This window comes from Opisthocomus hoazin, chromosome 2 (genome assembly GCF_030867145.1).
Source record: "Opisthocomus hoazin isolate bOpiHoa1 chromosome 2, bOpiHoa1.hap1, whole genome shotgun sequence".
NCBI classification, from domain to species: domain Eukaryota; kingdom Metazoa; phylum Chordata; class Aves; order Opisthocomiformes; family Opisthocomidae; genus Opisthocomus; species Opisthocomus hoazin.
Genome location: NC_134415.1, coordinates 66,635,509 through 66,663,491, shown reverse-complemented (window position 1 = coordinate 66,663,491; position 27,983 = coordinate 66,635,509). Strand labels below are relative to the sequence as shown.

The following is a 27,983-nucleotide window of genomic DNA, read 5'->3' as shown; positions in this document are numbered from 1 at the left end:
TACCTGGGCGCAGCCCGGCGGCGGGGCGCGGCGGCGGGCGGCGGGCTCCCCCCGTCCTCCTCCCCCAGCGGCCGGTGCGAGGATGGCCCGGAGACCCCGGCACAGGTAACCCCGCTGCCGGCGGGCGGGGGGGCGGCCGGCCCCGCTCCGCTCCGCTCCGCTGTCAGGCGGGCCGGGGGAGCGGGGAGGCGGCGGGAGCGGGGCTCGCCCGGCGGGCGGGCAGCCCTCCGGTCCCCCGCGCACCTGGGCTACCCCGCCCCCGGCCCCCCCCCTCCGCCTCCGGAGCGGCCGCGGACGGGGCGCCCGGCCCCGCGCCCCACGGATGCCGGGCGCCGCGGAGGGGCCGGGGCTGGCTGCCGGCGGGGGGCCAGCGCGGAGCCCGGCGGGGCAGGGCGATGCCGGGCTGGCGCGGCGGCGGGCAGCGCGTCCCGTCCCGTCCCGTTCATTCATTCGTCCCCGGCGGGGTGGGACGGCAGGTGGGCGGCGGGCGCAGGGCTGGGCCGGCTCCCTCGCCTTTCTCATTTATGAATTACCCCGGCGGCGCGGCTCTCCCTCGCCGGGACGGTCGCCGCCCGCGGGGCTCGGCTTTCTCCCGTCCGCGCCGCCCCGGAGCGCGGCGGGGACTGCGGGTCCGACGGGGCTCCCGGCGGGAGCTGTCAGCCGGGGAAGGGCTATCCTCGCCGCGCCGGGGGCCGGGGGTGCCGGGCGGGCGCCCGGAGCCGGGTTGTTGCTTGATGAGCCGGGGACGGCGGGTCGGACACGTGGAGGGTTTTTTTCTCTTTCTCTTTGCAGCCCGGCATCCTCCCTCCTCCTGCCCTCCCCTTCGGCCGGGCTGTGACAGAGGGGGAGGACAGCCGGAGCGCTGCCTTGCCCTGCCCGGCTGCCGGTCCCGTCCGGGGGGACCGGGGGCTTGCGGGGCGCGGGGGGGGACACACGGACACACGCACTCTTTTTGGGGAAGAGGGGCTGGCGGGCGGCGGCGGGGCCGCTGGACGGGCGGCGGGCTGTGCTTTGGGTGCCGGAGCGGGGGTGTCGCCGGGGCTGGCGGTGATCACCCGGGGCCGTCTCTCCCGAGCGGCAGCAGCCGCCGCCGGCCTCGCGGGCGCCTCCCGCCGGGACCCGGTGCCCCGGTGCCCGCCAGCCCCGGCCCGGTGCCCCCGGCGGGCGCGGGCTCTGCCGCGGGAGCGGGCTCTGCCCCGCGGGGCTGGTGCCCGAATTCCTTCAATCACGGTAGCAGCGGCGAGTCATTTCCTCTCCACCCCCTCTTTTTTTTTTTTTCTTTTTTTTCCCCTCCCTTTCTCTCTCTTTTCCCTCCTCTCCCTCTCCCTCTCCCTCTCCCTCTCCCTCTCCCTCTCCCTCTCCCTCTCCCTCTCCCTCTCCCTCTCCCTTTTTTTTCCGTTCCCCGTGCGTCGTTGCACAAGCCGGTTGCCCGGGCGCCAGGCGCAGCGCTGCGGCGGGGGGCTCCGAGCCCGGGGGGGGGGGGGGTGGGGGGGTGGCGGGGTGGGCTCTGGGGGCTGCGGCCGGCGGTGCCAAATCATAAAAATCTCCCAGAGCAGCGTCGAGGGCTCGGTCGGCGGAGGCAGCCACCGGGCGTCCCGGGATCCCCGGGCCCGTTTCTCCTGCTGGAGAGCGCAGGTAGCACGGCGGGGCTTGCTGCTCGGTCCTGCGGTGCCAGCGGGGCCCCGGGGATTTAAATAAACCGGTTACGTTGCCGGCACCGCGCTTCGGTCGTTTTAAACCGGCGGGGCACGACATCAGCGGTGCGGCGTGCCCGAAACGCGTTCCCCCGCGCGGGAGGCGTCGGCGGTGGGTGCGTACCTGGGTGCTTCTCCCGTCTGCGAAACTCGTTTGCGGAACGGCGCTTGGGGCCACAAAACTTTCTTTGGCACATGGGCACTTCGGGCACACCGCCCCGGCGAGGCCCGGGGGGCTCCCGGGGTGCCCGCTGCGCCTTGGGGTGCCCGCTCGCCTTGGGGTGCCCGCTCGCCGAGTGGGAGCTCCAGCCGGCGCTCAGCCCCGGTGGCTCTATGGGGAGCGTGGCGTGGGGTCTGGGGGGCTGGAGGGCAACAGCCCCTACCGCAGGGGCAAGTCCGGGGTGGTACTGGGCAATTCAGGGGCATCCAAGGCTAGGGGAAGGCCACACAGGTCCGGGCGGGCCGCGGGGAGCTGCTTACCTGTAGTGTAGGTTTTGTGGCCGCAGGCCAGAGAAGGGGGCTGAAGGTGTGTGGCCTGAGGAGCCCGGTGCGCTCGAAGGCAGCGTGTGTGTTTAACAGCTTGCGTTGCGGAGGTGTTTGCATCTTGACTGACAGCCTCCGTGCTTAACGGCAGCGTAATTTAAAAAGCAATCTCCTGAAAACAGGTTAATGGGATAAACAATGCCTGATAATTTTATTACAAAATAATAAATAACTTTATTTTAATGTCTGAGTCATACCTCGACATACCACAGCATACCGTACCGTCAGAGATATCGCAGTTTTTAGTCTCGTGGCATGACATTGTCTCCTTTCTGGCGCTTGCGGTTGTCAGCTCTTAGCTGAAGTGTCAGAACTGCTCCTCACAGCTTAGAAGTTGGAAATAAAATACTGCCCACCAGAAAGACAGCTCTTCTTGCAAAACGCTCTCTTTTAGTTTTAGCTGGCTGGGTAGAGCAAGTGCTGTTTGTGGAAACAGTAGTAGAGTCCTTTTTACCCATAGATAGCCTCTGGGGAAATCCCTTAGTCATGAATTAGGTGAGTAGCAGAGTCTTTCGAAAACAGTATGAGGTGTTTAGAAGTGGAGTAGAGGTAATAAAGTCTCGAGTTAGAGAAATGGAGAGTATAAAAGGGTTCAGTCATTCATCTGCTGGTTGCAGGATATCAAACATACTCAGCCCTTGTCTGTCCAGACACATTTTGCCTTAAGATCTTATTGCATGTTAATGCTACTGCCGCTTGCTGGCTTTACTTAATTACAGAAACTTTTGCCTTCGCATATAGGGTCCATAACCATCTTCTCCAGCAAAGTTATTATTGGTTAACTTTTTGTATTTGTACACAGTCTGTTTTATTCAGGAATGATGTAACTGCTTGCTCTATTAAACATACAGAAATGCTAGTATTTTTCAGAATGTGTGGCACGAGTTAAAGATTTCGAATGTGCCCTTGTGTAATGGACACAGCCTCTAGTTCTCTTTATTGTCCCAAACATTGTATTTTAATTTGAAACCTTCATTGGTTGAAAGGTTGCCAAATGTGCAATTCACCACTGATCCAACAGTGAGAGCAGGTCTAAACATGCACAGTAATACGAAGGTTGCCAGCCCTTTGCTTGTATCTGTGGATACCAAAAACAGCAGAACCAGTTCAGAACACTAGAACAACAGAATGCAGAACAAAATCTTGTTGTGCAAGTTTTAAAACTTTTATCTGTGTAACCTTTGTAAGGATTGTAGTGGGGTTTTTTCTGCTTTGTAATTAAGCAGCTCAAGTCCTCGTGTTCCACTCTGTGTCTCGCTGTGTTTCCTTCTGCAGTATATACAGCAGTGATGACGACGAAGAAGACATTGAGATGTATGATCATGATTATGATGGTCTGCTTCCTAAGGCTGGAAAACGTCACTTAGGAAAAACCAGGTGGACCCGCGAAGAGGTAAATCCGAGTTCATTCATCTCCCGCATGTAGAAAGCACGGAGAGAGCATGGACCACCTTCTTCTCCGAGTTTCTTACCTGAAAACCAGCTTAAGTAACAGTCCCGTGTGTATGAACGAGGACAAAGTTTTGGACCCTTTAGCTACACTGTTTTGTTTAACTGTCAGGGTCATTCTTCTCTTTCAAATAAAACGTGTAAGCACCATTTTTTTATGTCCACCAAGGTCTGCATTACAGGTACGTGAGTCTCCGTGTCATCCCCGTTGGAGAAGAGTCACCTGCAGCAATGCTTGGTTGTTACTGCTGCCTCTTTTTGTTTGAAAAGGGTTGCTATGTGAGAACTGACGTGTGTTCAGTGTCCCACAGCAGCAAACAACTGTGGCAGAAACTGCTGCAGTCCTTGTGTGCCATTTGAAATTTGCACTTTAATTGCAGCATTATGGTTCTGAGTGGAAATAAATTAAAAGCTGGAAGAAAGAAATCCAGCAGTACCAAAATTAAGCATTCAAGATGTATTTTGCTTTTGAAGGTCAGAATGTGTTTTAGTCGCGATACCCTTGTGCTGACTTTCAGGGTAAATTGTGGTGTCAAACTGCTTTGCCAGGTGGATATCCTGTGGCCATTTAACTGGTTTGAGTTTATTGTGAAATACGTTAATACAGTTCTTAAGTTATGTTTTGACTTTCTCCTCTCTAACAATGTATATTGATATATAAACAGTGGCAGGTCACCTCTTGCAGGCTTTTTTTTTTTTTTTTTTTTTTTAAATCATAGACTGTTCTTGCAGAGGTGGATGCAGTTGTGATGTGGCCTGGGAGGAAGGGATGGCCACGGAGCCCAGTGGCCGCTTTCCCGTCACATGAACTGGGAACATACTGGGAAGCGCTAATCGGGGCAGGGGAGGGTTGCTCCCTTCCTCTTATCTCTTGGGGCAGTTCTTGCTTGTGTTACGCTATCTCGATTTTTGCCAGTACGTGAAATTGGTTTCTTTTGTCTTTAGAGTCTGTATTTCTGGCCTTGTCATTAAAAGTACTGGGCCAAATTTCTTGCTGTTGCGAGTATGCAAAATTCCCTCACAGTGATCAGGAGCAAAAAGGAGCCATTAGTTTTATTGTGCATACATTGTGCACGGATAGGCAGTGAGCAAATTACTGGAACTCCCATTACTTGCAAGACATATAAAGCTTAAGGCTGTGATTTTCAGAGGTCCCCAGACAGCTGGGTGCCTGAGCGATGCTGAATTTCATCGTTATTCTGATGCCTGGCATCTAAACATCCATGCCCTCCTGTAAATCCAGTACAAGAATAACAGTTACATTGCTTTGAGCAGTAAGATGGGAATGTGTAATACAAGTCAAAGAACAGCACGGGAAAAAGTCAGTCTTTCTCCTGCAGCACAGTAAAGAACCTAGCAAAATCCACAGGAGTAGAAAAATCTCCTGATTTAGGCAGTTAATAGTATGAGAAGACTACGGACCACTTCCCCTTATGCTCAGGAAGCAGAAAGAGATGCATAACAAGCTAGAAGGATAATTTTTTTTTTAAATGTATTTCATTTGCATTATAAGAGATTGTGATATCAAAAATATCTGTTTTTTTTAACGATTCAGGACGAGAAACTGAAGAAGCTTGTGGAGCAGAATGGCACAGAAGACTGGAAAGTCATTGCCAATTTTCTTCCTGTAGGTGGATATTGGTTTCTGTTACCAGTTCTAGTGACAACTCTTATCAGAGGTTTCCAAGTAAGGGAAAGGGGAGTGGTTACTTTATAGTTACATTTTTGCGGGAGATATAAAACCTCCACAGACGGAGACCTCAGAAAATGTAGTTAGACTGTTGCGGAAACCCTTACCTCTGGTTTTCCTTTCACTTCTTAGGAAGTGTTGGAAAAAATCAAACAAGCAAAAAGAGGTGGTGGCAGGGTGTTGCACAGTAGAGGGTCAGTGTGACACTGAAACGAAATGTCTCTGCACAGAGGAAAAATAGCTTTGATGAATTGTAAGTATGGTTTAAGAGATAATAGCTTTGTGAGCACTTTGGCTGTTGTAGCAATACTGCATGTGAAGGCATGACAGCTACTGTGCAGGTGGTGAAGATTCGGTTTGCGTAGTTTTGGTGGCGCAGTCCTCACTGCAGAAATGATGGAAATCTCACCGAGTTCAGTGGGTAAACTGACAGCTGAGCACCCTCTTCTCAGACCTACTGTATCACTCCATGTTGTTTAGTAGTCGTAGTTGGCAGTGAAGTAAATCGGGAGCAAGCGTACCTAGATAAGAGCGTTATCACTCTAAGTTCGTCTTACCTGAAGAATGACCTACTTTGCATATTTTACATTTCACTAGAACCGGACGGATGTTCAGTGCCAGCACCGATGGCAGAAGGTACTAAACCCAGAACTTATTAAAGGTCCATGGACGAAAGAGGAGGATCAAAGGGTAATCAGTTTTCCTTTCCGTCTGATTAATGCCTGACTAGCGGATTTCGTGTGTTGGGGCAAAACTCCGAGAGACTTCGGTGGTCTCAGCACTCATGTGGCCAGAGGCAGACTGATCCTGTCGGTATCAGTGCTTAGTGTTCGTGTCGTGCTTTCTAAGTTTTCTGTGCAAATTAATTAACATTGCTTTACAGCACTGTAATGTAGAACTGCGGTCTAGAAATGCCTTAACTATTACCTGATTTTTTTGTCTTCTGGGTAGAAGTATAAATGGGAAGCGGGGAACCTTAATTGTGTGTTAGTTTTACCGTGGCAATTTTGAGAAATGTTGAAAATATTGCTCCACCACAGAAAAATTTCATTGATTCATTATGCATCGTTAAATACAGGCAGTTTTTATGTCCTTCTTTGAAGGTAATAGAACTCGTGCAGAAATACGGTCCAAAGCGCTGGTCTGTCATTGCTAAGCATTTGAAGGGAAGGATTGGAAAACAGTGCAGGGAGAGGTGGCACAACCATTTGAATCCAGAAGTGAAGAAAACCTCCTGGACAGAAGAGGAAGATAGAATTATTTACCAGGCACACAAGAGGCTGGGAAACAGATGGGCAGAAATTGCAAAGTTGCTGCCTGGACGGTAATGATATATACCTTTAGCTCTTAAAAAGGAAAAAGCTGCAGGTCTGAGCAGTCCGTTTCAGTTGCCTCAGGCTGCACTTCATAAACCAAACAATTTTGGAATCGAATGCTAGAAAGCCCGTGAAATCGATGCGCGTTTTTCTCAGTGGGGAACAGTGCTATTTGGTCAGTAGATGGGACAGTACGCTATTTTTACATGCTTCTAGTGTCTACCATAGGTAAAAAACTCCAGTAACTAGAGCAAGACCATAACGGTTTCCTAAATGCCTGTCCAGTCTTATTTGTGCTTGCAATAACTGTCAAAATGTAGATTGATTTGACAGGGAAGGATCAGGCTCTGCAAGTGGAACATACTTTACATTCAGCTAAGGGTATACCTTCAGCACGAAGTCCTGTCTGTTCGTTCACCGTGATTTAAGAGAAGGCTGCTTCAACATCTGTAATTGCTCCCGAGTCATTCAGATGATTTTGACCTATTAAAAATCTGTGTATAAACCAGGAGAAACTAACTTCCTCAAACTCATTCTGGAAATACTTGTGTCATTGACAGCTTATGCACAGCTTGCATATCATTCCAAAGATTCACTGCCTTATTCACTCTGTAATAAAAGTGACTCAACATGAAGTGTATTCAAGCAAATAATGTGAGCAAGGGAGAGGTTTCACTTCCCATTTGTATTCCTGCTGTTTGGTGAAACGTCTTAAAGATCCAAATATAACGCCTAAGATCATGATAGCCTTTTAAGCAGGCATTCCCTAGGCTTCTTTCACCTTCTAGAAGAGAACAGGAAAGGAATTGCCCCTTGGAAAGTTGGGGGGTTTTTTGTAGCTTTGACACATCACAGATACCGCTTTCAGCCATACCACGTGGCGGTCATGTTTTTCAAACAGAGGAGCTGTTTCTAAGCATACTCTTAAAATCTCACAGACTTGATAAATTTGCTTTTTCTGACTCATGTGTGTGAGAACTTGAATCTCAGTTTTTCTGCAGCTAAGAAAAATCCCAACAGCTTTGTTTACTGCATTTGTGTGTATAGCATGAGGTTGTCATTGTCTGGGTGGCCAGTTGGAAAGCTGCTTGGAAGTTAGTCTGCTCACAGCTGTTCTCCACGGCCTTTCTTTCCAGTAATGAGATACAATAAAATAACATTACACTTAACTGTAATGGTAAGACTTAGGAAGACGATGTTGGCAGTCCTTTAGGGTAGCCTCAAAGGGGTGTCAGCCTTTGCTGTTACCTCACCTCACGGGAATGAGGTGAAGTGGACGTTACGAATTTCTTACAGTTTGAGGACCTAAAGCTTAGAGATTGCTTTAAAAAGTACATCAACAGCCATACCCCATGTGTCTTTTCCCCTGCCTTTTGTACTGACCATCATCTCCTGAGAAGCTGAGAGTAGCATTGGTAAAGGTGGGGGCAGGAGGAAGGTCAGAGAACAGCTCGAGGTTTAAATAGAAATGCCAGCAGCAGCTTCCCACCTATTAATCTGTCCAAATTGGAATCGTTCGTTTTTACAACTCCTCAAACGTGTGTATTTCTGTTGCAGAACTGATAATGCTATCAAGAACCACTGGAATTCCACCATGCGCCGAAAGGTTGAGCAGGAAGGCTACCTGCAGGAGTCCTCCAAAGCCTGTCCCTCCTCAGCAGCCGCTGGCTTGCAGAAGAGCAACCACCTGATGGCCTTTGCCCACAACCCACCTTCTGCCCAGCTGCCGGTGGCCGGCCAGCCCCCGCTGGGCAGCGACTACCCCTACTACCACATCTCTGAGCCACAGAACGTAAGCACCTGAAAATGGGGGTGGGGGGATTATTGTTTTGCCTGGCTGGACAGGGGGTTGCAATTTAGCCATACCTGATTTCGGGAGGCATCAGGGGGGTTTCTCCCAGTCTTGACGGGCCTGTATGTGTTTGATGTCAGGCAAGGACTTCTTTGACTGTGCCTTCATTCAGTGATGAAAAGGTGTGCGTTTCAAGTCGATTGCCGGCGTTCAGGTGGTGGAGTCAGGTTCGGGGTTTTTAACGTGTTGTAAGCAGTGAACATCTTTCCCGTACTGTTTCTTGCAGCGGTGAATATTACGTTTGTTGAGAATCAGTTGAATCTGGTTAATTCTGTGTCAAAATCTCCCACGTTCCCTACGGTTATATTCTGTTTGTGGGTTGCCTGTTGGAACCAAGTAAACAAATACTGTTTTTAATCTGATTCCTTTTCTATTAATGATTAATAATGAAACAGGCTGCTACTTCAGATAGTTACATTGTAGAGTTTTAGATGATAATAAATTGCATCTTCTGCATTTTCGCTTCAATTTTGAAAAATCTTACAAATGCATCTATAAATTATTCATCTTCATTCTCATTCAGGAAGGGTAGGTATTTCATACATGAATTTTCTTTCTTCCTCTAATGATGGCTGTCATGTTCCTAAAAAGCTGTTTACTTTTTTTGTCAACATTGTTGGGTTTTTTGCTATTTCATCTCTATAGATTATAAATATTAACTACCTAAAACCAAAGTATGTTTAACACAAATTCGCCATGGAGGCAGACAGTCTGTCAGAAATCGTAACGTTCGGTGTCTTTTGCTTTTTGGCCTAGGTCCCTGGTCAGATCCCATATCCAGTAGCACTGCATGTAAATATTGTCAATGTTCCTCAGCCAGCTGCTGCAGCTATTCAGGTAGATAACTTGAACTTCATTTCAAGAGTCAATTTGTTAAACGTTTGAAAAGTCAAAATGCAGATACCGTACATTAAGGAAACATTTTAATGTAATAAGTGTGATGAAGAGAGAAAATGGGGAAGGTGGGGGAGTTCTGACATGGCTAATAATTGCTTCTTCTAAAGTGGAATTAAAATACAGTGGTTGACATCCGGTGCGATAGCTTTTGCTTTCTCCATTTCGAATGGCTGTACTGAAATTCAGCAGGGACTTTGGTAGTGGAAAGCACAATTGACTTTTGTTTCATCTTTGAGTCTAATTTGGCTACTGTAACCACAGGACGGCAAGCCATAAGCATTTTGGTTGCTACATCCTATCAGACCTTTATCTTTTCTTTTCCCTTAACTCTTAATTTCAGAGACACTATAATGATGAAGACCCTGAGAAAGAAAAACGAATAAAGGAATTAGAGTTGCTTCTAATGTCGACTGAGAATGAACTGAAAGGGCAGCAGGCATTACCAGTAAGATTGTCACTGTGTGCTTGGATGGAGGGATAGCAGCATTACCCCAGTGCTTGTCTTTTTAACTTTTTACTCCCCTTCTGCCTTCGATACTAATCAAGGCTCTATATTTCCGTTTTAAAAGGATGAAACATAGCACATACGTAATCTGTATTTGCTTCCTAAATTCTTTCATTGGGGGAAAAAAAGCAAACGATTTGCACGTATTTTACTTCGCAAAGTGGGAGCAGGGCTGGGCTCTGTAACATGGTGCACTATTGGAAACACGACGATTGTATGAAAATGAAAAATCCCACAGATCTTAAATCAACGGGATCTGCATTTCTGAAAGTGTGCAATGGTTCATGTGATGAAAATGTAGTGCCTGTACACTAGGTTTTTCTTCTCTGTTGTATTCCTTCCTTCAGCTGTGTTTTATACGCTTTGTAAGCTTCAGACTTGGTGCATGTTTGACAGTTTGTTTTACTTCTCCGAATAATGTTAGATCCTTCATAACTGCATGTATGGAGCAAATGCTGGCTATTACTGAACTCTCACACTTTGTTGTATACGCCATTGGACGTTAATCTGTGAAAACCCTTCTGTAGTTACTTAACACCATCACCAAAGCCAAGAATCCCCAAATTGTTTCTGAAGATAGGTGATAGCCAGCAGATAATTTTTGGGGGTAATATTTAAATTAATAGTAAAACAACTGCATGCATGATACGTTAGTTTGGCCACTTTTTAACTTTAGTTAATGTTTTGCAATTTCTTCTGTTGCATGGTCACACTGGAAAGAAACTTCTGTTAATTTGTTCTTCTGCTTTCCTAACCACGTTGATTTGACAGCCTCTTCATTGCATTGGTGTAAGCTGTAGCATTAGACAGGGACAGAAGAAGAAAAAGAGATAAGCAAACAAAAGCAACTCTAACTCTTGAACCCTTTAGCCTTTTACAGTGCTGAGTGCTCAGCAGGGAATCCTGTTGTTTCTTGCTTCTCACAGAAAATGACATGCAGACACTTTCTTGAGCTTTTGGAGTAACAGAGTATGAATTGATCATGTGTTAGTAGTGATAGATGCTCATAATCCTGGAAGTAAATTATGAGGTAACTTTGGGATAACAAAGACGATGCCGATATTACTTAAAAAGAGATCTTGCACTGATGAAAGGAAACATCTTGACAATTGTTTCATAGGCATAAGCTTTTAGATGGTGATGCAACTACTTTTATCTTTCCTCCAGTGGCATCTGACACCTTGTGCAATTTCATTGCTAAGTTCCTTCTGCCTTTTTTCCTCCCCCCTTTTTCTTTTTTTTTTTTTTTTTTGTTCTTCTCCTTCCTCTAGACACAGAACCACACATCAAACTACCCCGGCTGGCACAGCACCACGATTGCTGACAGTGCCAGGACCAGTGGTGACAGTGCCCCTGTTTCCTGTCTGGGGGAGCATCACCACTGTACTCCATCCCCACCGGTGGATCACGGTTGCCTACCTGAGGAGAGTGCATCCCCTGCGCGGTGCATGATTGTTCACCAGAGCAACATCCTGGATAATGTTAAGAATCTCTTAGAATTTGCAGAAACACTCCAGTTAATAGACTCCGTAAGTAGACTTGCCGCCTCAGGTGGATTCGTGTGTGGTCAAGGAGTGAGGGGAGAGGAACTGGGACTGTCCTGAATGTGTTTCTTTTTTTTTTTTTTCCAAGTAACTTCTAATTGCTACAAGATCTGAAGCTTAGCTTCTGACATAGCAAGGCACAGCTGCATTTAAATGAAGCCCTCGAGTGTGGATGCGTATGCTCGTTGTGGGTGTCTCCCTGTCCTGCTGCATCTTGGTAGGGGAGCGTGATGTTTAGCAAACTGCACAACAGGAGCTTGAAACGGTCTCTCGATAGCAAGTTTCCTTAAAATAAAATCAGAGACACCGTGAAAGATTTTAAGCAATGAAATGGTGCTTACTTATATTTGAAGTGACACATGCCGTAGGTTTATGTGTGGCTGTTCATGTATCTGCATCATCATCTAAAAGTTTTTGTTGTGGCTTCAGTAGCTGCTTCTCAGAGTTTAAGGAGCGTGCCCTGACCTGTGTGAAGTACTGGAAACACACATTTTTGATGCCAAGTAGCGGACTGACACTGACATTGGCCTTTTCGCATTGTGGTCTCTGGGATACCGTGTGTGACCAAAGTAGCACGTTGAAATACGTTTGTTGGTGGCACCCTCCTTCAGCAGCAGAGGTGTCTGCCGCACGCAGCGTCACGTCCATTCAGCACACCCAGAGCAGGCGTGCAGGTTAGGTGGAGACCAGTCTTGGTTTAGAGCCCAAGGCACACATTTTTCTGGAACAAAAGGCACTGCCTTCATGGCAGGCAGAAAACCCTGGGCAAACAGATAGCAGGGACGTGATTTGTCTCGTTGTTTCTTTATGGACTCAGTTGCCAGCAACACTACTAGGATGTTAGTTTGGTACAATCCAGCTATATACTGAAAACACAAAGAAACATTCACAGTGTTACTATCCAAATAAACAAGGTCAAGGTGAATTGAACTGGGAAAGAATTTGGTGGTGGTGGTGGTGGTGGTGTTGGTTACGGGCATATCCTAGCGCTGTATTTTCATGAGGTGGCACTGTACACTGTCTTATAGCTCCGTGCCTCCCACGTTGTTTCAGGATCCTTCATCGTGGGGTGATCTCAGCAGTTTTGAATTCTTTGAAGACCCAGACACTTCGGCTAGCAAAGCTCCCTCAGGCAAAGCCACGCAGCTTCAGCAAAGAGGGGCCAGTGCTTGTAGACCTCAAGGACACCCCATCACAAACTTGAGCAGAATCATGCCGAGTCAGGGCTCTCCCGGCTCACCAAAGCCCTTGTCCGCCTCGCAGGGCAGCGCGGCTCCGTGGGTCCTTCTTCGCAGAAGGAGAGGGCACGCCAGCCCCTTAGCCAGTGGCCACGGTAGCACCTTGGTCCTACCTGACGCCAGCAGCTCAACTCCTCCTAAGCGCTCCCCTGTCAAAAGCCTGCCCTTCTCTCCCTCGCAGGTAGATCAAGACTTCTGCACAGATGTTACTAATTCTCAAAAGTCACCCCGGCCTTAACAATTTAGAAACTAATCCTTTGGAACAAATGACTAATTACCGTTGCGCTTGTTGATTTCACTCTGTGTTTGAATCTTCTCACTGCTCTTAGTCTTCACTGCTGAGTTTAGATTATCAGCAAGCTAACTTGATTCTCTTGTTTTAAATTCATCCGTGGGGCTTGGAGTTTTCTTTTTCTGATTTGGATCATTTTTATAGGGGTTGCTTGCTTTGCTCTTGCTCTTAACTCCTTCAGCTAGTAGAGTTTAACATTTCTGATCATTTGTAATACTTTCCATCTCTGTCCACTTACAGTATGATTCATTGACCTAGAAAACCCCAAACTGCATTTAAATAGCATTCAGGTTGTGAGACAAACTGACAACAACCAGAAAATTCAAAGCACGGCTCGACGTCCTCAACCCGGGCCGTGTGGGGTGGGGCGAAATAGGAATGAGGAGGAAGATGGCCTGTTAAAATGGCCTGGCATGTGCTTCCAAATTTCTGCCGATGGTTGCTTTGTTTCACAGCTGTAGCACTATTTAAAAGTGTTTTGGTTTTTTTTGTTTCTCTGTTTGTGTCGGTTTTGCCTTGGGTTTGGCTTCAGTCCTTGAAGTCAGAGAAACACTATTTCATGAAGGATAGTAAAAGATTGCATATAATGATCTCCCACTGTATCTCCCATTACCTATTAACTATTTTAATCATATATCATTTATCCAGTGAAATCCATACTTTCTTACATGCCATATTTTTCTGAAGTGTATTTTAATCCGATGCAAGTTGAGTCAGAAGGTAATACAGCGAGTTGTTGTCAGAATAAATGATACCACTATGCTCACAGATTTGTAGACACAAGAAATGGAAACAATGTTTTAGATTACTAAATAGAACTCATGCAAAAGCAACTTTTTCCAAACTAATACCACTGCCTCCTTTTCAGACAGCTGTTTCCATTCCAAAACACTCCACACACCCATCACAGGTGGCAGTTTTCATTTTGTGCAGTGAAAACGGAGCACATTGTTTTGAGGGAGATGATAGGAAATTTATTTTCCTGTTGTAAACACGTTATTTACTGCCTTGAAAGCACCTAGATTCTCCGTATAAATATTTGTGGAATTTAGCCCCATTTCCTGTGGGTTTGTTCCTGAAACATCCCTTACTCTTTTTCACCCAGTGAAAACTTGGGCACGCTGCTCTCAATATTAATTAAAATTTATTTGCAGAAAATCCAAATCAGAATTTTAAAATTTGGCTCTTAAAGTGGTGGAGGGTGTTTCTCATTGGAAGGGAGTGTCACTTTCTCTATAACTTCCCTCTCTAGAAACGCTCATTTTGGGTTCCTAAGTGCTCCAGACCAACAGCTGAGGGTTGTTTTGCCCTGTAGTCAGGTGCCCCACATACACCTGCCCGCTTCCTGGGGTCAGAAGAATCACTTGTGTCGGTCGGAAGGAAATAGTTTATTTTTCTGTAGTTCAATAACATCAACTTAAGAAGTCAGTCTTGTAATCTGGATGTTCCTGTTGATTTTTCCTTTTCCTACCTGCAGTTCTTAAACACCTCATCCAGTCACGAAAACCTGAACCTGGACAACCCTGCGCTAACTTCCACGCCGATGTGTGGCCATAAGATGGCCGTTACCACGCCGTTCCACAGGGACCAGACTTTCAAAGCTCAGAAGGAAAATCACGTGTAAGTGTGTCATACTACGTTGTCGTCAGATTCACCAGGGTTCATTTCTTCAGGTTTGCACGCAGCCAAAGTGCTGGGTCACTGTATGCTTCCTGCAGGGCTGTTTGCTAACACGTTCAGATTTTTCTTAGTTTGGAGTAAAACTTCCACTTTATAACTGTGGAGGTAGATTATTAATACAGAAAAATCATGGGTATAGACTCACCAGTTTTTTAAATAGTGCCATTCCACCTTATCACAGTTAATAGATGTTCTGCCAGAAAAGCAAAATGGATTATAGGATTGCAGGAAAATATTTGTCCAAGTCTTACAGCAGCCACTGCCTGTATGCACGAATTTCTGTAAAGAGGTAATATTTCCAGGCATGTTGTTCCTTTAAAGTTTTTCTCACTCTTTTTAAAGTTTCAGAACTCCAGCAATCAAGAGGTCGATATTAGAGAGCTCTCCAAGAACACCCACTCCATTCAAAAACGCACTTGCAGCTCAGGAAATCAAATATGGTCCTTTGAAGATGCTGGTAAGAAGGAAACAATGATAAAAGTCGCTTTGATATTAGTGCAGAGGGATGTTCTGGGACTTGGATATAACGTTTCTTCCTTTCAGCCTCAAACTCCGACTCATCTTGTAGAAGATCTGCAGGACGTTATCAAGCAGGAGTCGGAGGAATCTGCAATAGTGGCTGGGCTACATGAAAGTGGACCCCCTTTGCTGAAGAAAATCAAACAAGAGGTAAATCTCAAACTCACCCGAGGCAATTTAGTTCAGCACTCTTTGCTGAGAAACTTATGCCAATATCTTTTCTGTTAAATAGCTGTGTCTGTTTTTCTTTCATGTGAGCCCCAAGATGTTGGTGTCGGTTCTGCACAGTGTACTAGGCCTGCCTAATTCGTCTCCCATTGATTTCCATAGAAGTCTTTCTGCTGTTTTCAGCGGGGGTTTGCTTGGGCCGTTCTAATGCAGTTTTCGTTTGAAACTTTAAAAAAAAAATTAGACAGGAATTTGGATTGAATCTTTCTAATATTGGTGAAAACTATAGAAGAACCCCACGGGGACCAAGCTCCATGGAGTGACTTAGAAACCTGAACATTTGAGGACATTGCATTATATTACTTTGTCACTAAAGTTCTAAAAATACATGTATTCTCAGTCCTTTCTAAGGGATTAAACTCTTGAATACTGACAGAGCGCTGAGTGCAAATATTCAAAGTTTTCTTAGGTGGGGATTTTTTTGAAAACCTTGAACTTTTTTCTTCTGCAAAGAGCACAGGTGCTGTAAAAGACTCTACTGTAAACACGCATTATGCATTCAATTTGTTAAGCAACTGACAGACAAATCTCCTTCTGGTCAGTTAGGTACTGGTTTTTATCATGGTGCCTTTCCTGCTTTCAGGTGGAGTCTCCAACAGATAAAGCTGGAAATTTTTTTTGCTCGAATCACTGGGAAGGAGAAAACCTGAACACTCAGCTCTTCACACATGCATCTGCTATGGAAGATGTGCCAGTAAGTGCAGGTTTCCACACTGCCAAATGACTTCTCCGTTTTACATCCCTATGCAGTTCTTAAATGCAAGAGAGAAAATATTTTGTCTGACCTTCCTCACAAGGAGGCCTTATTTGTTATTTCCATGTCGTTTTCCTGTGTTAAGCGTAAGAAGCAAAATCCCACTCACAATTAGATCACTGCAGTGCCTATAGAAGGTGGCAGAAGTTGCAGTCGCTGTGCAGCCCACAGGCTTTGTAACGAGTCTGCATGTGGAGGACGCCTGCACCTGTGTATAGAAATGACTAGGCCACGGAGTTAAAACTGCTGCTAAAAGAAAGAGAGAGTCTGTTTTGTGCAGAGGAGACCTTGCACGAGCGTGATTCCCTTCGCCTCTCCAGGGCTGTTCAATGTTAGCGATGTTCTTGCACTTGCGAGTTTCACTGGATGAAAAAACGGTTGCATGTGACAGTGCTCCTGCACAGCCATGTCCCGGGGACCCCCGGCTGAGGGGAGGTCCGCTCCCAGGCTGGGGTCTGCTCCCAGGTTGAGGGAGCTCCACTCCCAGGCTGGGGTCCGCTCCTGGGCTGAGCACTCCGCCTGTGACCGTGCCCAGCATTGCACCCTCTGCAGTCGGGCTGAGTTTGCTTTTAGTGCATTCGAATTCAGGTTGCTCTTTTGAGTTACTGAAAACCATTTGTTTTGGTTTTTTTTCTCTTTTGTGTACAGAATCTTCTCACCAGCTCCATTTTAAAGATGCCTGTGTCAGAAGAGGATGGTAGTTTTCACAAAACATTTGCAGTACCTAGGAACAGGCCGCTAACTAGTCCGCTGCAGGTAACTATTCTTTGATAAAAATACCCATTGTATATAAAAATACATATATATTGCTTTCTCACAGTCTGATTTTTAGCTTTGGGTATGGAAGAAGGAAACGTTCAGATGAACCTGGTTGAGGATCTCACTTGACCTGTGGAGCGTGAGGACACGGTGTCTAAGCTGTGCTGGGAACCTGAACAGGGCAAAGCCCCATGCATGGGGCGTTGTGACTCAGCTGGCTCCCATGTTATATTGCTAGGATTGAGAATCGACACGATCCAGGGGCTTTTCCCCATCGACTTCTTGTAGACAGCTCTGATGTGTTGGAGAGCAGCGGAGTTGAGTGGTGTGGTGGTGGCCAGAGCTGGTCGCTGGCCACGGGGCAAGAGGAGAGGCTCTGGCACTGCCTGGCTGGCTGGCACAGACGTGGCCGGTGTGCCCCGTCCAGCCAAGCACCAGGATGGTCTCTGGGCACAGGTGGAGGTCCCACCAGAGATGCGGTCATAGCTGGTGGTCTAGAGGGGCATTGTAACCCTTACAGCCAGCTGTATGTATTGGGATGCCTGAACTGAGTTAAATTTGTGACTGTTTTAATGTAAGCCAGATGTCAGGCTGGGGTTTAGGTATTCATGCTTTTTCCAAGTGTTAACAAGCATACACATTTGCTATACTTTAAAATACTTGGATACCTACTACGTAGGGCCTGATCCAAAGCCCCCCAAAGTCATTAACAGCCTCTTTGTCAGCTCTTGTGGACAGAAGTCATTCAGAGAACAAAACACAGTGTATAGATAATGATTAGTTAACCTTCCACGGCAACTCATATTTTTGAGGTAGATGAATAAGTGATTTTATATCCCTTCTCCACAAGGGCGAATGGAGGGAAAGTGCATCATTCCCCAGGGTGAGTCACTGTCAGAAAGGAAATTATAACTCCATAGTTCCTGACTTTCAGACAGATAGTCCACATGGTTAATCCTTTCTTTCCTCCCTCTTCCCAGAATTTACATTAGGGGTTATTTACAGTAGGAAGGAATGAACAAAACCTGGTTTTTGTTAAGCATCTCTAGCCAGGCATTACAAAGCAAGATATTAAAACTTCACATGGGTCCCTGCTTGGCACAGTTCGCCACGGAGTAGGTTTGTATTTTGCATTGCAGAATCATTTGCTGAAATGCAGCTTTGGCAAGCAGGGACTGTGCCTCTCTTCTGCATGGGGGTGTCCGTAGCTCCCTGTTGCTTATCTGCTCTTCTGTCACAAACCATGTTTCTTAGCTGCACCGTGGTGGATGTCTAGGAGGAGGGTTTGAAGGTCCTCACTCTCCCCACTGCCCCTGGGCTAGGGCAGTTGCTTGGGGACTGAATAGAGAGCATCTCGTGGCTCTTTGCAGGGGACGCTGGAGTCCCGGGCTGGCGCGTCAGAGGGGGCTGCTGGTCCCCACCTGCTCAGCCCAGCTGCCCCGACAGCGCGCCGACACCGAACTCCAGGCTCCTCCGTGGATTTAGGGCACCGTTTCCAGGTAGCTGAACAGACTGTGTGGCGGGTTGTCCTGTAGTGGTAATTGCCTGCGCTCTGCCTGCAATAAAAACGAAGCATCTGAGGTGCCTGTAAAATAGGATCTTTTGATCTTTGGCATAACAGCGTTATGGTTCCTGCTATCTAAAAATAATTTCTTTACAAGCTGCTATAAATGAAAGGGCTTGTTTAACCTTCTGTCCTCACTCATGCCGATTTTGTTCAGGAAGTTTGCACGAGTCAATCTGTGGGCCGTTCTGGATCCCATTCTTCATTCCTTGCTCAGGAGAAGCCTTTAATTTTGCATGTTACAAGTCAGGTATTCTCATTGTTTGGATAAAGATGACTTTTCCTTAAGTAGGAACTGAGTTAAAAATTACTTCCCAACTCATCTCAGTGTTGAAAAGCTGCTGAAATAAAAGAAAAAGCAGTTGTAAAAAGCCCCCAAATGAATATTTAGTGTGCAGCTCCTTGGTGAACCAGTATGAAGGTAAAATTATTCTCTCTGCCAGTGAAGAAACATTGAATGTTTCAGCTGAAATGTAATCCTAAACGAAGAGTGAGGGTAGGGTTTTCTGCGATGGTGGCACAGATAGCTTTTTCAGAATGAAATACAGACTTTTATAACAACGCGGTCTTGTCTGCCGATCGCTGTGCTCTCTGATTTGAACTTAGCGCCGTGGTTAAAAGGCAGAATCTGCTTCGTGCCCAGTAAGGCTGCTTGGCTTCACCTCAGAGGGGAAAGTGGCCCCGCACGGCTCAGGAAGGACACACGGTCAGGCTCTGTTTTGCAGGAGAAGCTGCTGCTGCTGCATTGCCCTAATGCCTCTCCCCCTCCGTCCCAAGTGGAGCCGGACGTCTGGGATGAGGGCACAGCGCGTCTAAAGGGTGCAAAGCAATTGGAAATGCTAGTGTTAGCGCTCGATTTTGATTGGTAGCATTTTGTACACGACCAGTTTTTAGCGTGTTCCTCTGCTTTCTCGTTTGTACTCGGTGTGTTGCCCGCGTACGTGTGCACAGGCGGCGACGCACACACGAACACTGCACGAAATGCCCTGATTGCATGCAGGTAGACATGAAACACCAGGGAACGCATCTGGGTGAAATTTAATTGTGTCTCCGTGTGTTTACATTGCTGCTGTTAATATTCTGGGCCTCATCCAACTGTTTTTACTTAGGCAAATCCTCATTGACTTCAGTCCAAGTAAGAATTACAGCACTCTCTGCACCTTGGGATGTGTGCGTGGCGAGGGAAGAGGGAGAGAAAGAGAGCATTAGCTTTTATTTTTTCCAATATGCTTTTAATACGCTTGGTCCTTAAAATTCCATTTTCTTTTAAATTTGAACTTGTATAGGAGGAAGGTGGCATGCTTACCAGCCCACAGTATTTTTCATTGCTTTAATAATTTGCACTGCATTTACATAAAGGAAAATATATATGGCTGGCAATAAACTCACCAAAATGCCTGATTGCTTACTGTTTTGCTGTTAAATTCTGAGGAAGGCGAGAGTAACAAATGTCCAGAGCAATCTCTAAGGATACTTTTTGCTGCATTTTGGATACATGACTGATCGTATGCAACTTAGTAAATAACAGTTGATGACCATATCAGATAGCATGATATGATTCACCACCACTAAGGAGCAACAGCACGTTGCATCATTTGGCATGTGAGGTCAGGTAGCTGCATATAACTGCACTGGCTATATGGTGCAATCAGTGTTGCAGTAGAGCGATGGGAGGAAAAGCCCCCTTAGACCCAAGAAGAGTTTGGGCTTCATCCCCATTCGATCCCCTGGTTAAGTGTCTGTAAAACGTTGGATGTAAAGGCAGCTGTGTGTAGGATCTTTCTGGTAAGGTGCGAAGGTTCAGCCAGCTTTTTTGGTCCTGCACGGCAAATCTGGTGGTTGTGCCTTGGGTATTCCCTTACTGGCGGGAATAGGAGAGGTCTCAGAAAACCCACCGTTCGCCTTGGGCTGGAGTTGCTTTTACACTCCATTGCCTGGATCCCAAATACTTCTGCTTTTTATTGGTGGAGTTAGTTTGTTACAACCTGTATTTTGTGCCCTGTATTTTTATCACTCAAGCAACAGTCAGTTGCAAGGCAGGGAGATTTTGGCTTCACCAGCAGCTTTTCCAAGGGTTAAGATTTCGGGGTAACATATTAAGCCCTTATTGAGGCAAACTGATGATCTGTACTGAGCATTTGCTTTAATAGTGCCTCGTAAGAGGTTGCATTATAAACTCTTGTTTCTGGCCCTTCCTGTGTAAAAGTTATGTTTTATTTCACATTATGTGCTATAGCAGTACATAGTACAAACCATCCTAACATAGGGATTTTAACAGATAGAAAAGTAGGCTAAATCATAGACCATCCACCTAACCCTGCAGGCTATCAAAAGACACCGTGAAATGGAACCTTTTAAGAAAATAGCTCTGCTTTGATATCTTCTTCCCCCAGTAACAAAGGAAACAACGCAAGGTAGAAGCCCTGCAAGCTAAAGAGAATGTTCTTCAACCCCTAGCTCCTGTCACTTTCCATTTTTTAACCACAGACTGACACGTTTCAGCTCGAATTTCCTGAGTTTCAGCGGTTTATGTAACCATTTTCTTTAAAGAGTAAGTTTAAAGGATTTTAAAACAGTTACTTGGTTAACCTTTTCAAGAGTGCGAGCTGTCATTAAGCTTAATTTTCTCCGTTTAAAAAGCGAAATGTGGAATTTCATTTGCAGCTGGTTGTAAGAAAAAAATGTGTAGGCTCTCTTGCACCAGCAGACTTTCTCTGGTTTTCCTCCATGGCTTTTTTGGGGGCAAGAAGATCCCGAAGTCTCATACTCTTCCTTGTTGGTTCAAGGGAGAGGGAGAAGCACGCTGTGCTCAAGCCCTGGGAGCTTTAAGATTTGCCCAGCAAGGGGAGGTAGCCCTGCAGGTTTCCCCCACTTGGTGTTATCCCTTCTCTCTGCCGAAAGCTGAGGTGTACAGGAGCTGTGCCTGGCACAGCTGAGGGAGCAAAAGGAGGTTCAAAGTTATGGCTCGGTCATTGCGTTTTCCTCCCAGGGCAGCAGAATTTGGGTTGCAAACAGATCAGGGGTTACAGCTGCCCTGAGCAGGCGATGGTCTCTCAGGAAGAAGAGAAGTGACATCTTAACTGTCAGCCATTTGCAGCAATGTGTTCTGATCTGTGGATTAAAAAAACATACTTAAGGACAAAACTGGAAAGGGACTAAATATCCTAAAGTGAGTTGCAGGTGCTTAGCCCATTTCCATATCTCTTCCATTAATCTTGCTTGGAAAGCTCAGACATCTCAAACAAGAGTTTTGTCTGAGTAAGGGCTTCAGGGTTAAGCTCTTAAAAGCACCACCAAATAGCTCTTTCTAGCTCTGGTATCAGGCTCGTAATAAAAGCTGAGAAGTTGGGCCATCTCACTGTCTCACATTTAGCAAGCTGTATTTCTGAGCAACTGGGAAAGCCCCAGAGTTTAGGAGCAGGCGGTCCCATGCCCCGGAGGAGAACCAGCAACGTGAGCAGAAATAGTGCTCTGCCTTAGCAAATGAAGTAGAATTCATTTATGGTCACTTGAGTTTTTGATAAGTAAAAGGGCTTCTCTTGGTTCTGCATTCTCACAGAACAGAAAGCCCTACTATTCTATAAGATACACATCATATTCTGCTAGGAAATTGCTTAGTTGAGGGCGTCGATTGTTTTGCTGTTTCAGGAGGAGTACTGCGTTTCTGTTGCAAGCCTGCTTCTCAGCGGCATGCTCTGCAAATTATCCGTACCATCTAATCTAAGAGAAAACTGGCAAGAAATCCAGTTTTTTGCAGTAGAGAAACAGGAGCAGATACCTTCTAATAGTCTGAGCCTTCTAAATATTATAAACATTTTGGCTTTTTTTTTTGTTTTGTTTTATATGCAAGCACAGCTTGGCTAAATGAGTGGGAATGTGTGTAACACCAGTAACTTTGCTGGCGTTGCTGAAGATACCTGCCAGCGTAGCGGAGGTTTGAAATCTGTCTTCTAACACAGTTCTTTGCCCAAAGATTTTTGCTACGCTCCCATCAGTTTGGGAGCTGGGTACCGCAGGACTGCCGCAGCGTTTGGCTTTGGTGTCTGCTCCTCACACGCAAGGTGTCCTAAGGCAGGAGCTGGCTTAAGCTAAGCAGGCAGCAGATGAAGAGGCGGTCCGGGCTCCCAGCGCAGAAGGTCTGGTTCCTGTAGAAAAGCACCTTTCCGCAGTTTTTTCTTTCCTTACTCTGCTCTGTTTTCTCTAGATGGTCCAAGTTTTTATTTAAAGTGCTTTAACTGGATATCCCAGTTACAGCTTTGACGGATTGTTTGCAGTTCACGTCCGCCTCAGGGTGGTTGAAGGCACATTACAGGGTAAACGAGGTAGTTTTGCTGCCAGGAGAAGGATGTGCTGGTAGGATTACTGAGGTTAAAAAAAAATGAGCCAGGGAGAATGACATAGCTGGAATTGTACCATGGGTCTGTAATTTTATCCTGTGGGAACTCATCGTAGTATACCTTCTCCCCCCCCCCCCATTTTTAACTTAAAGAGAGAAAGCTGCTGTGTGTGGAAGAGAAAAATACAGCTGGAAGTACTGGCTGAAAAGGCTGAAATTCTTTTAATTGACAGCAAAACTAAGAGTAGTCTCCCACTCTTCGAGGCAACCAAAAAAAGTATATATGGAATTACTTGTACTGCGGAAATCCCTTTCTCTTCCCCCTGGCTGGGGATTTAGGTGCCAAACCAAACACCTCACTCTTAGACGACTGAATTCAAGCAGGATGAATCCACTGAATCAATGCAAACATGCCCATCACTTTCAGTGGGGTTTGGGTCAGGCCTTTTGTGTTTCCATCCGTTTATTTGCAGAGTTGGACCTTTAAACGTGAGAGGGGAGATGCGGTGAGCGTTCTGCAGAAGGCATGGTTTGACTCTGTTTTCTGCGCTGTTTTCCTGCCTGCCTCTAGCTTTCCACCTGGGTCTCTTCTCCTTCGACGCGTTTGCTGAGCGCTGCTTTCTGCGCTGTTGGTACCGGCTGTGACGCTGTCTTGTGCTTTTCCCTTTTTCCTGAGGGATCCTGTAGCTGCCGGTGGCCAGAGCCAGCAAGGCCACACTGCCCGGGTAGTGGGACCCGGCGCTCACGGCCAGGGGGGCAAGTAAAACGTCTCGTGTCGGGACGACTTCCACACATGCCTCCGGCCCTGCACCGCGGGGCTGGCACGGCAAAGGTGTTGCACTTGAGGTTGTGCTGGCTGCTGAGAGCCAAGGCTTCAGACAGAAAATGTTTGTTAAAAATACCCACTTTAAATCTTACCTGAGTTCCCCAAGACAGAACTGAAGTAAATAATTATACTACTTTGGGTCAAATTCTGCTTTCTTTACTGGAGCAAAGCTCTCACCACTGTCTGTGAGAGTGCAAAGTGAGTCTCTTTTTATAAATTTGTCATAAGAGGGAAAAAAAAATAGCGTAATATATTTCTGGGGAGGGTCAAAACTCTGTGGGGAGATTCTCCCACGCTGTGTCTACAGCAAAACTCAAGTAAGCTGTTTGCAGCAGGGGGTCCAGGTGATCCTCGTGGCGCTTGCTGTGCCTGCTGCCCGCTGTGTCCCCGGGTGCTGGGGCAGCCGAGCCTGGAGCCTGGAGCCCGGAGCGGGGGCGGAGGGCTGCTGCCTGCCCGAGCCGCTTCTGCTGCGCTGACATCGCATTGAACGGAGACCAGGCTTTCGGTGGAATGAGTGACATGTAGCAGCCTGCTGAGATGTTGGAGATACCAGGGTACAGATTTATTATTTTTCCTTTTCTAAGCACATGGCTGTTAATACAAAGAGCTCAGTGTAGATACTAACAATTAAGCCTAATTTATGAAATCGGGACACTCCTTGCCTGAAGTTGCTTCTATTTTTTAAAAATTGGCATACTGTGACAGACTGACTTTTCCTTATGTGTTTTTCAGTTATTCAAGGGACCGCTGATCTCTCATTTCTAGAACTTTGGGGGATCACAGGGAAATACTGGTTGGACACATTTTTTTGTCCTTTGAAATGATGGATACTCTGGAACTACCAACTGCTTTTGAGGTGTACTGACCAAATATGACTTCTAAGTAAAACCGATGGCATTGTACCACCTGTTAATTTGGTCCCTGGTGTAAATACCTCTAAAACAGTGGAGTGAAATATTCACAGGTGCTTGAGTCCCACTGGGGATAAATAGGAGTCTGTAGGTTCCCAGCTGATGCAGATGCCTTTGAAGAAGTTACCGTGGAAGGTGTTTAACCAAAAGACGAAAGCAGCTGTGGCGTGTCGCATGCGTGTCTGCGGCATGCAGAAAGTATGTCACACCTGCTGCTTGGCTGTGGCATGTGCCCTGGGCTGAGCCACAGCCAGTCCAGGTCGAACCACGCTAGAAGAGAGGTGTATGGCATGTTTATTCCCTTCACAGATGCGGCTTTCCCCCAGAAAGCTGCAGAGACTTAATGATTTGAGGCCTGACCTGGTTCTCCTTCACATGGGGAGCTCCCGCTGAAGCTCCGCAGGAGCTTTGCCTGCAGAAAGGCCTCAGGAGCAGAGACGACGTTTGAAACTTCTCTACAGAGGAGAGAGAGCCGTGTCTAGGGAAGCCTGGCAGAAGTTTACAGAGGACTAACATGCTTGTCCTCATCTTGGCCACTCTGCTTTCTTATTCACTGGGTTTGTCGCTTTTAGACTGTAAGCCCTCCAAGGCAGGGAACCTCGGTCCCTGTGTTCGTACCAGTGCCCTCATTAGAGCATGTTATGAGAAATTATCTGTATTTCATATGTTGCCCAGCCTTTTACTATCCGTATGTCTCAGATAACACTGTTTACAGTCAGAAGAGCATTCTCGAAACATTTAGGCCAGAGAATAATTTAAGGATCCTCTTGTACAGTTAGCAACTAGAAGGAGCAGCATAAAGAGCCACAGGCACCCTAGGACAGTTCTGCCCTGAACAGACAGTTTGCAGTCCACTAAACCATGCCTCACCCGGTGTCCTAGATGTTAGGAAGGCTTTGGCCATCTCGTTGAGCAATGTAGATCTTGAACTGCAAAGATGATTTGTGTTGAAAGCAGAGGAAAATAGAGGAGTGTTTCTCCTGACTTGTCGGTGGATCTTGGGCGTAGACCTTCTCCATCTTCGGCACTGGGATCTCCTCGCTGGCTGGAAGCTTTCTGTTACACACAGTCGTGTGCACTTCTGGAATGCAGGGTACTCATGCAACTTGCTCCATCTAATCATGGAGTTTTTACTCAGGGCTTAGTGAGTATCTCAGTGTGGAAAAGGAGACGCACTGAGCAAATGAGAAGAGTTCAACAGGAAAAAAAAATAAGTGTGCGTAAATGTGTGTGTATACTGGTAAATGCCAAGAGCTTTGTAATTTCATTACTGTTTATAGCTCAGGGCAATGAGAAACATCTCACATGTGCAGGGAGTAAATAAATACAGTGCGCACAGCCCTCTGCAGATATGTTTATCTCACTTGAACATTATACTAAATGGTGTCTATAACCTCCATAAATACCACAAGAAGTGAAATGGCTTACACGATAATTAAAATGCTGTTTCTGCTGAGAGTCGTCCCTCCCCACCCTTTCTTCTCCATTGCCAGAGGAGCTCTGCTAATGGGCACATGCTAATCGCTGCGCACAGGTGAAAGCAGCTTTGAGCACGGGACTTCTTAGCTGTGGTCAGGCTGTCAAGATTGTCAGGTTCCTTTAGGGAACGCAGGGGCAGAGCAGCTGTATTTCTAGAGTGAAGGTTTGGCAGTAATTTGTGCATGGTCATGGCATTGGACGTTATACCCATGGGCTTTCGCCTGTCTGTGCCCTGTTGACTGTAAAGTCCACCTGCAAATAAATTGTCTTTTTAGACCTTTCGTGGAAAGGAAGGATTAAAGGCAAGGCTATAGATATGGCCTTGTAGAGAAGACGCTGAGAGAGAACTGGGGAGGTTTGGATCCTGGCTCTCGTGGCGTGCCCCTCGGTGGGTCGTCTGGTCTGCCCACCCCTCCAGTCACTCGCTGAGAAGTGGGGGATGATATTTTTTTGCCTGTTGTGTTGAGATTTCAATTTCTCTGGAGATGGGACAACATCCTGCCTCGTGTTCAGGCGACACTTGGTGGCGAGCGGGCCCGGCTTCTGCTGGGGCTACGAATGAGTCACATGGCGTTCACCCCGCATCTCTCTGCCTGCTTCTGATTTAGCATCTGAACAACGCCTGGGAGTCCGCGTCCTGCGGGAAGATCGAGGAGCAGATGGCCCTGACGGATCAGGCACGCAAGTACATGGGCGCCTTCCCCACCCGGACGCTGGTGATGTGAAAGGGTCGCCGGCCAGAGAAGCATTATGGTTTTGAGAACACTTCACCTCTGCTGGGAAATTCCTGTTCCTCTGCACGAAGACTTTTCATGAACGGGAGAAGAGCCTATCTTTGTTGTGGTACAACAGTTGGGAGCAGCACAAAGTGCATTTAGTCACTCAGCATATATATTCTTGTTGGATTTCACCCAACTTAAGAGGAATTTTTTTTTTAAATAAATGATACTTGCCTAAATTATTAGGTATTAAGTTTGAATCAGTAATTAATGATCTTAAATGCAGACCTACAATAAAGGTAATTTTTTTGTACTTTTTGAGATCAAGCAGACCTAATACACCAGTATTGTTATTTCAGTGATGTGCTAGCCAGGGGTGGGGTTTTGTTTGTTTCTTTTTTTTTTTTTAATAATAAAAGAGCAGGTACTCAAACAGATGTTTTTTAAATCACTGAACAAAAAGCATTGGTGTAAAATACTGAAGTGAAAAGCATTACTGTGTCTGTGCAAAGGGAAAAAACTGATCAAGATCGTGAATGCTCAAACATCCATGCCTCTTGAAATACTCTTTCATTCTGTTATGGTTCTAGACCATTATACATTGTGTGTTTCTGTTGGGGGGGGTAACTAGCTTGCTTTAAAAAAAATATTACTGTATGAAACATAGATTTATGAGAAAAATTATATTTTTATTCAGTAATTTAATTTTGTAAATGCCAAATGAATACTGTGTTTTGCTGCTACAGACCTTAGCGTGTAGACATGCTGCTAGTGTAAAAGGAGCAGTAGAGCTTTATATGGAAAGAAAACAAATGTTGATGTTAGCTAATTGACTATGCACTAGCATTTCAGACTTTTTTATTTTAATTTTTTTACGTCATTTATATTTTTTCCCCTTTTTTTATAAGCAATATTTTTGAACACTGTTCCTGGGAGATTTTTTTTTTTTTTTTGGTCTGGATATGTTGTTTTGTTTCTCATTGGTTTGTAACAGCATGCATTGCACCTTCATATGTTTGGGAGAACACTGTCTTGTTCATGTTGTCTGTTTTGTTCCATGTCTAGCTAATTGATCCCTAACTTGGGTCTTGTGTACTAAATCAGGTTCTTAGAAATACATGGTTCTTTGTACCGCCATACCAAATTTTTATCGATATGGCAAAACACTGATTTTATTTTATTTTTTTA

At 46.3% G+C, this 27,983-nt stretch overlaps 1 protein-coding gene across 9 annotated transcripts; it reads left to right on the top strand.

Annotated features, from left to right (window-relative positions):
* The first annotated feature begins 67 nt into the window (after positions 1–67).
* On the top strand, positions 68–27,983 carry MYB (MYB proto-oncogene, transcription factor). Of its 9 annotated transcripts, none has more exons than XM_075446644.1 (16): positions 83–105; positions 3,513–3,630; positions 5,242–5,313; positions 5,974–6,066; positions 6,480–6,700; positions 8,250–8,484; positions 9,301–9,381; positions 9,782–9,877; positions 11,218–11,475; positions 12,544–12,909; positions 14,498–14,640; positions 15,043–15,157; positions 15,244–15,369; positions 16,031–16,141; positions 16,850–16,957; positions 26,685–27,983. In XM_075446644.1, the coding sequence occupies exons 1-16, from the start codon at positions 83–85 to the stop codon at positions 26,799–26,801; spliced, it is 2,283 nt and encodes a 760-aa protein (XP_075302759.1). In that variant the 3' UTR covers positions 26,802–27,983. The 9 variants fall into 9 exon arrangements, with proteins under 9 accessions (XP_075302804.1, XP_075302759.1, XP_075302765.1 ...); XM_075446650.1 differs by having other exon boundaries at positions 9,782–9,886; positions 11,218–11,427; XM_075446633.1 differs by having other exon boundaries at positions 9,782–9,886.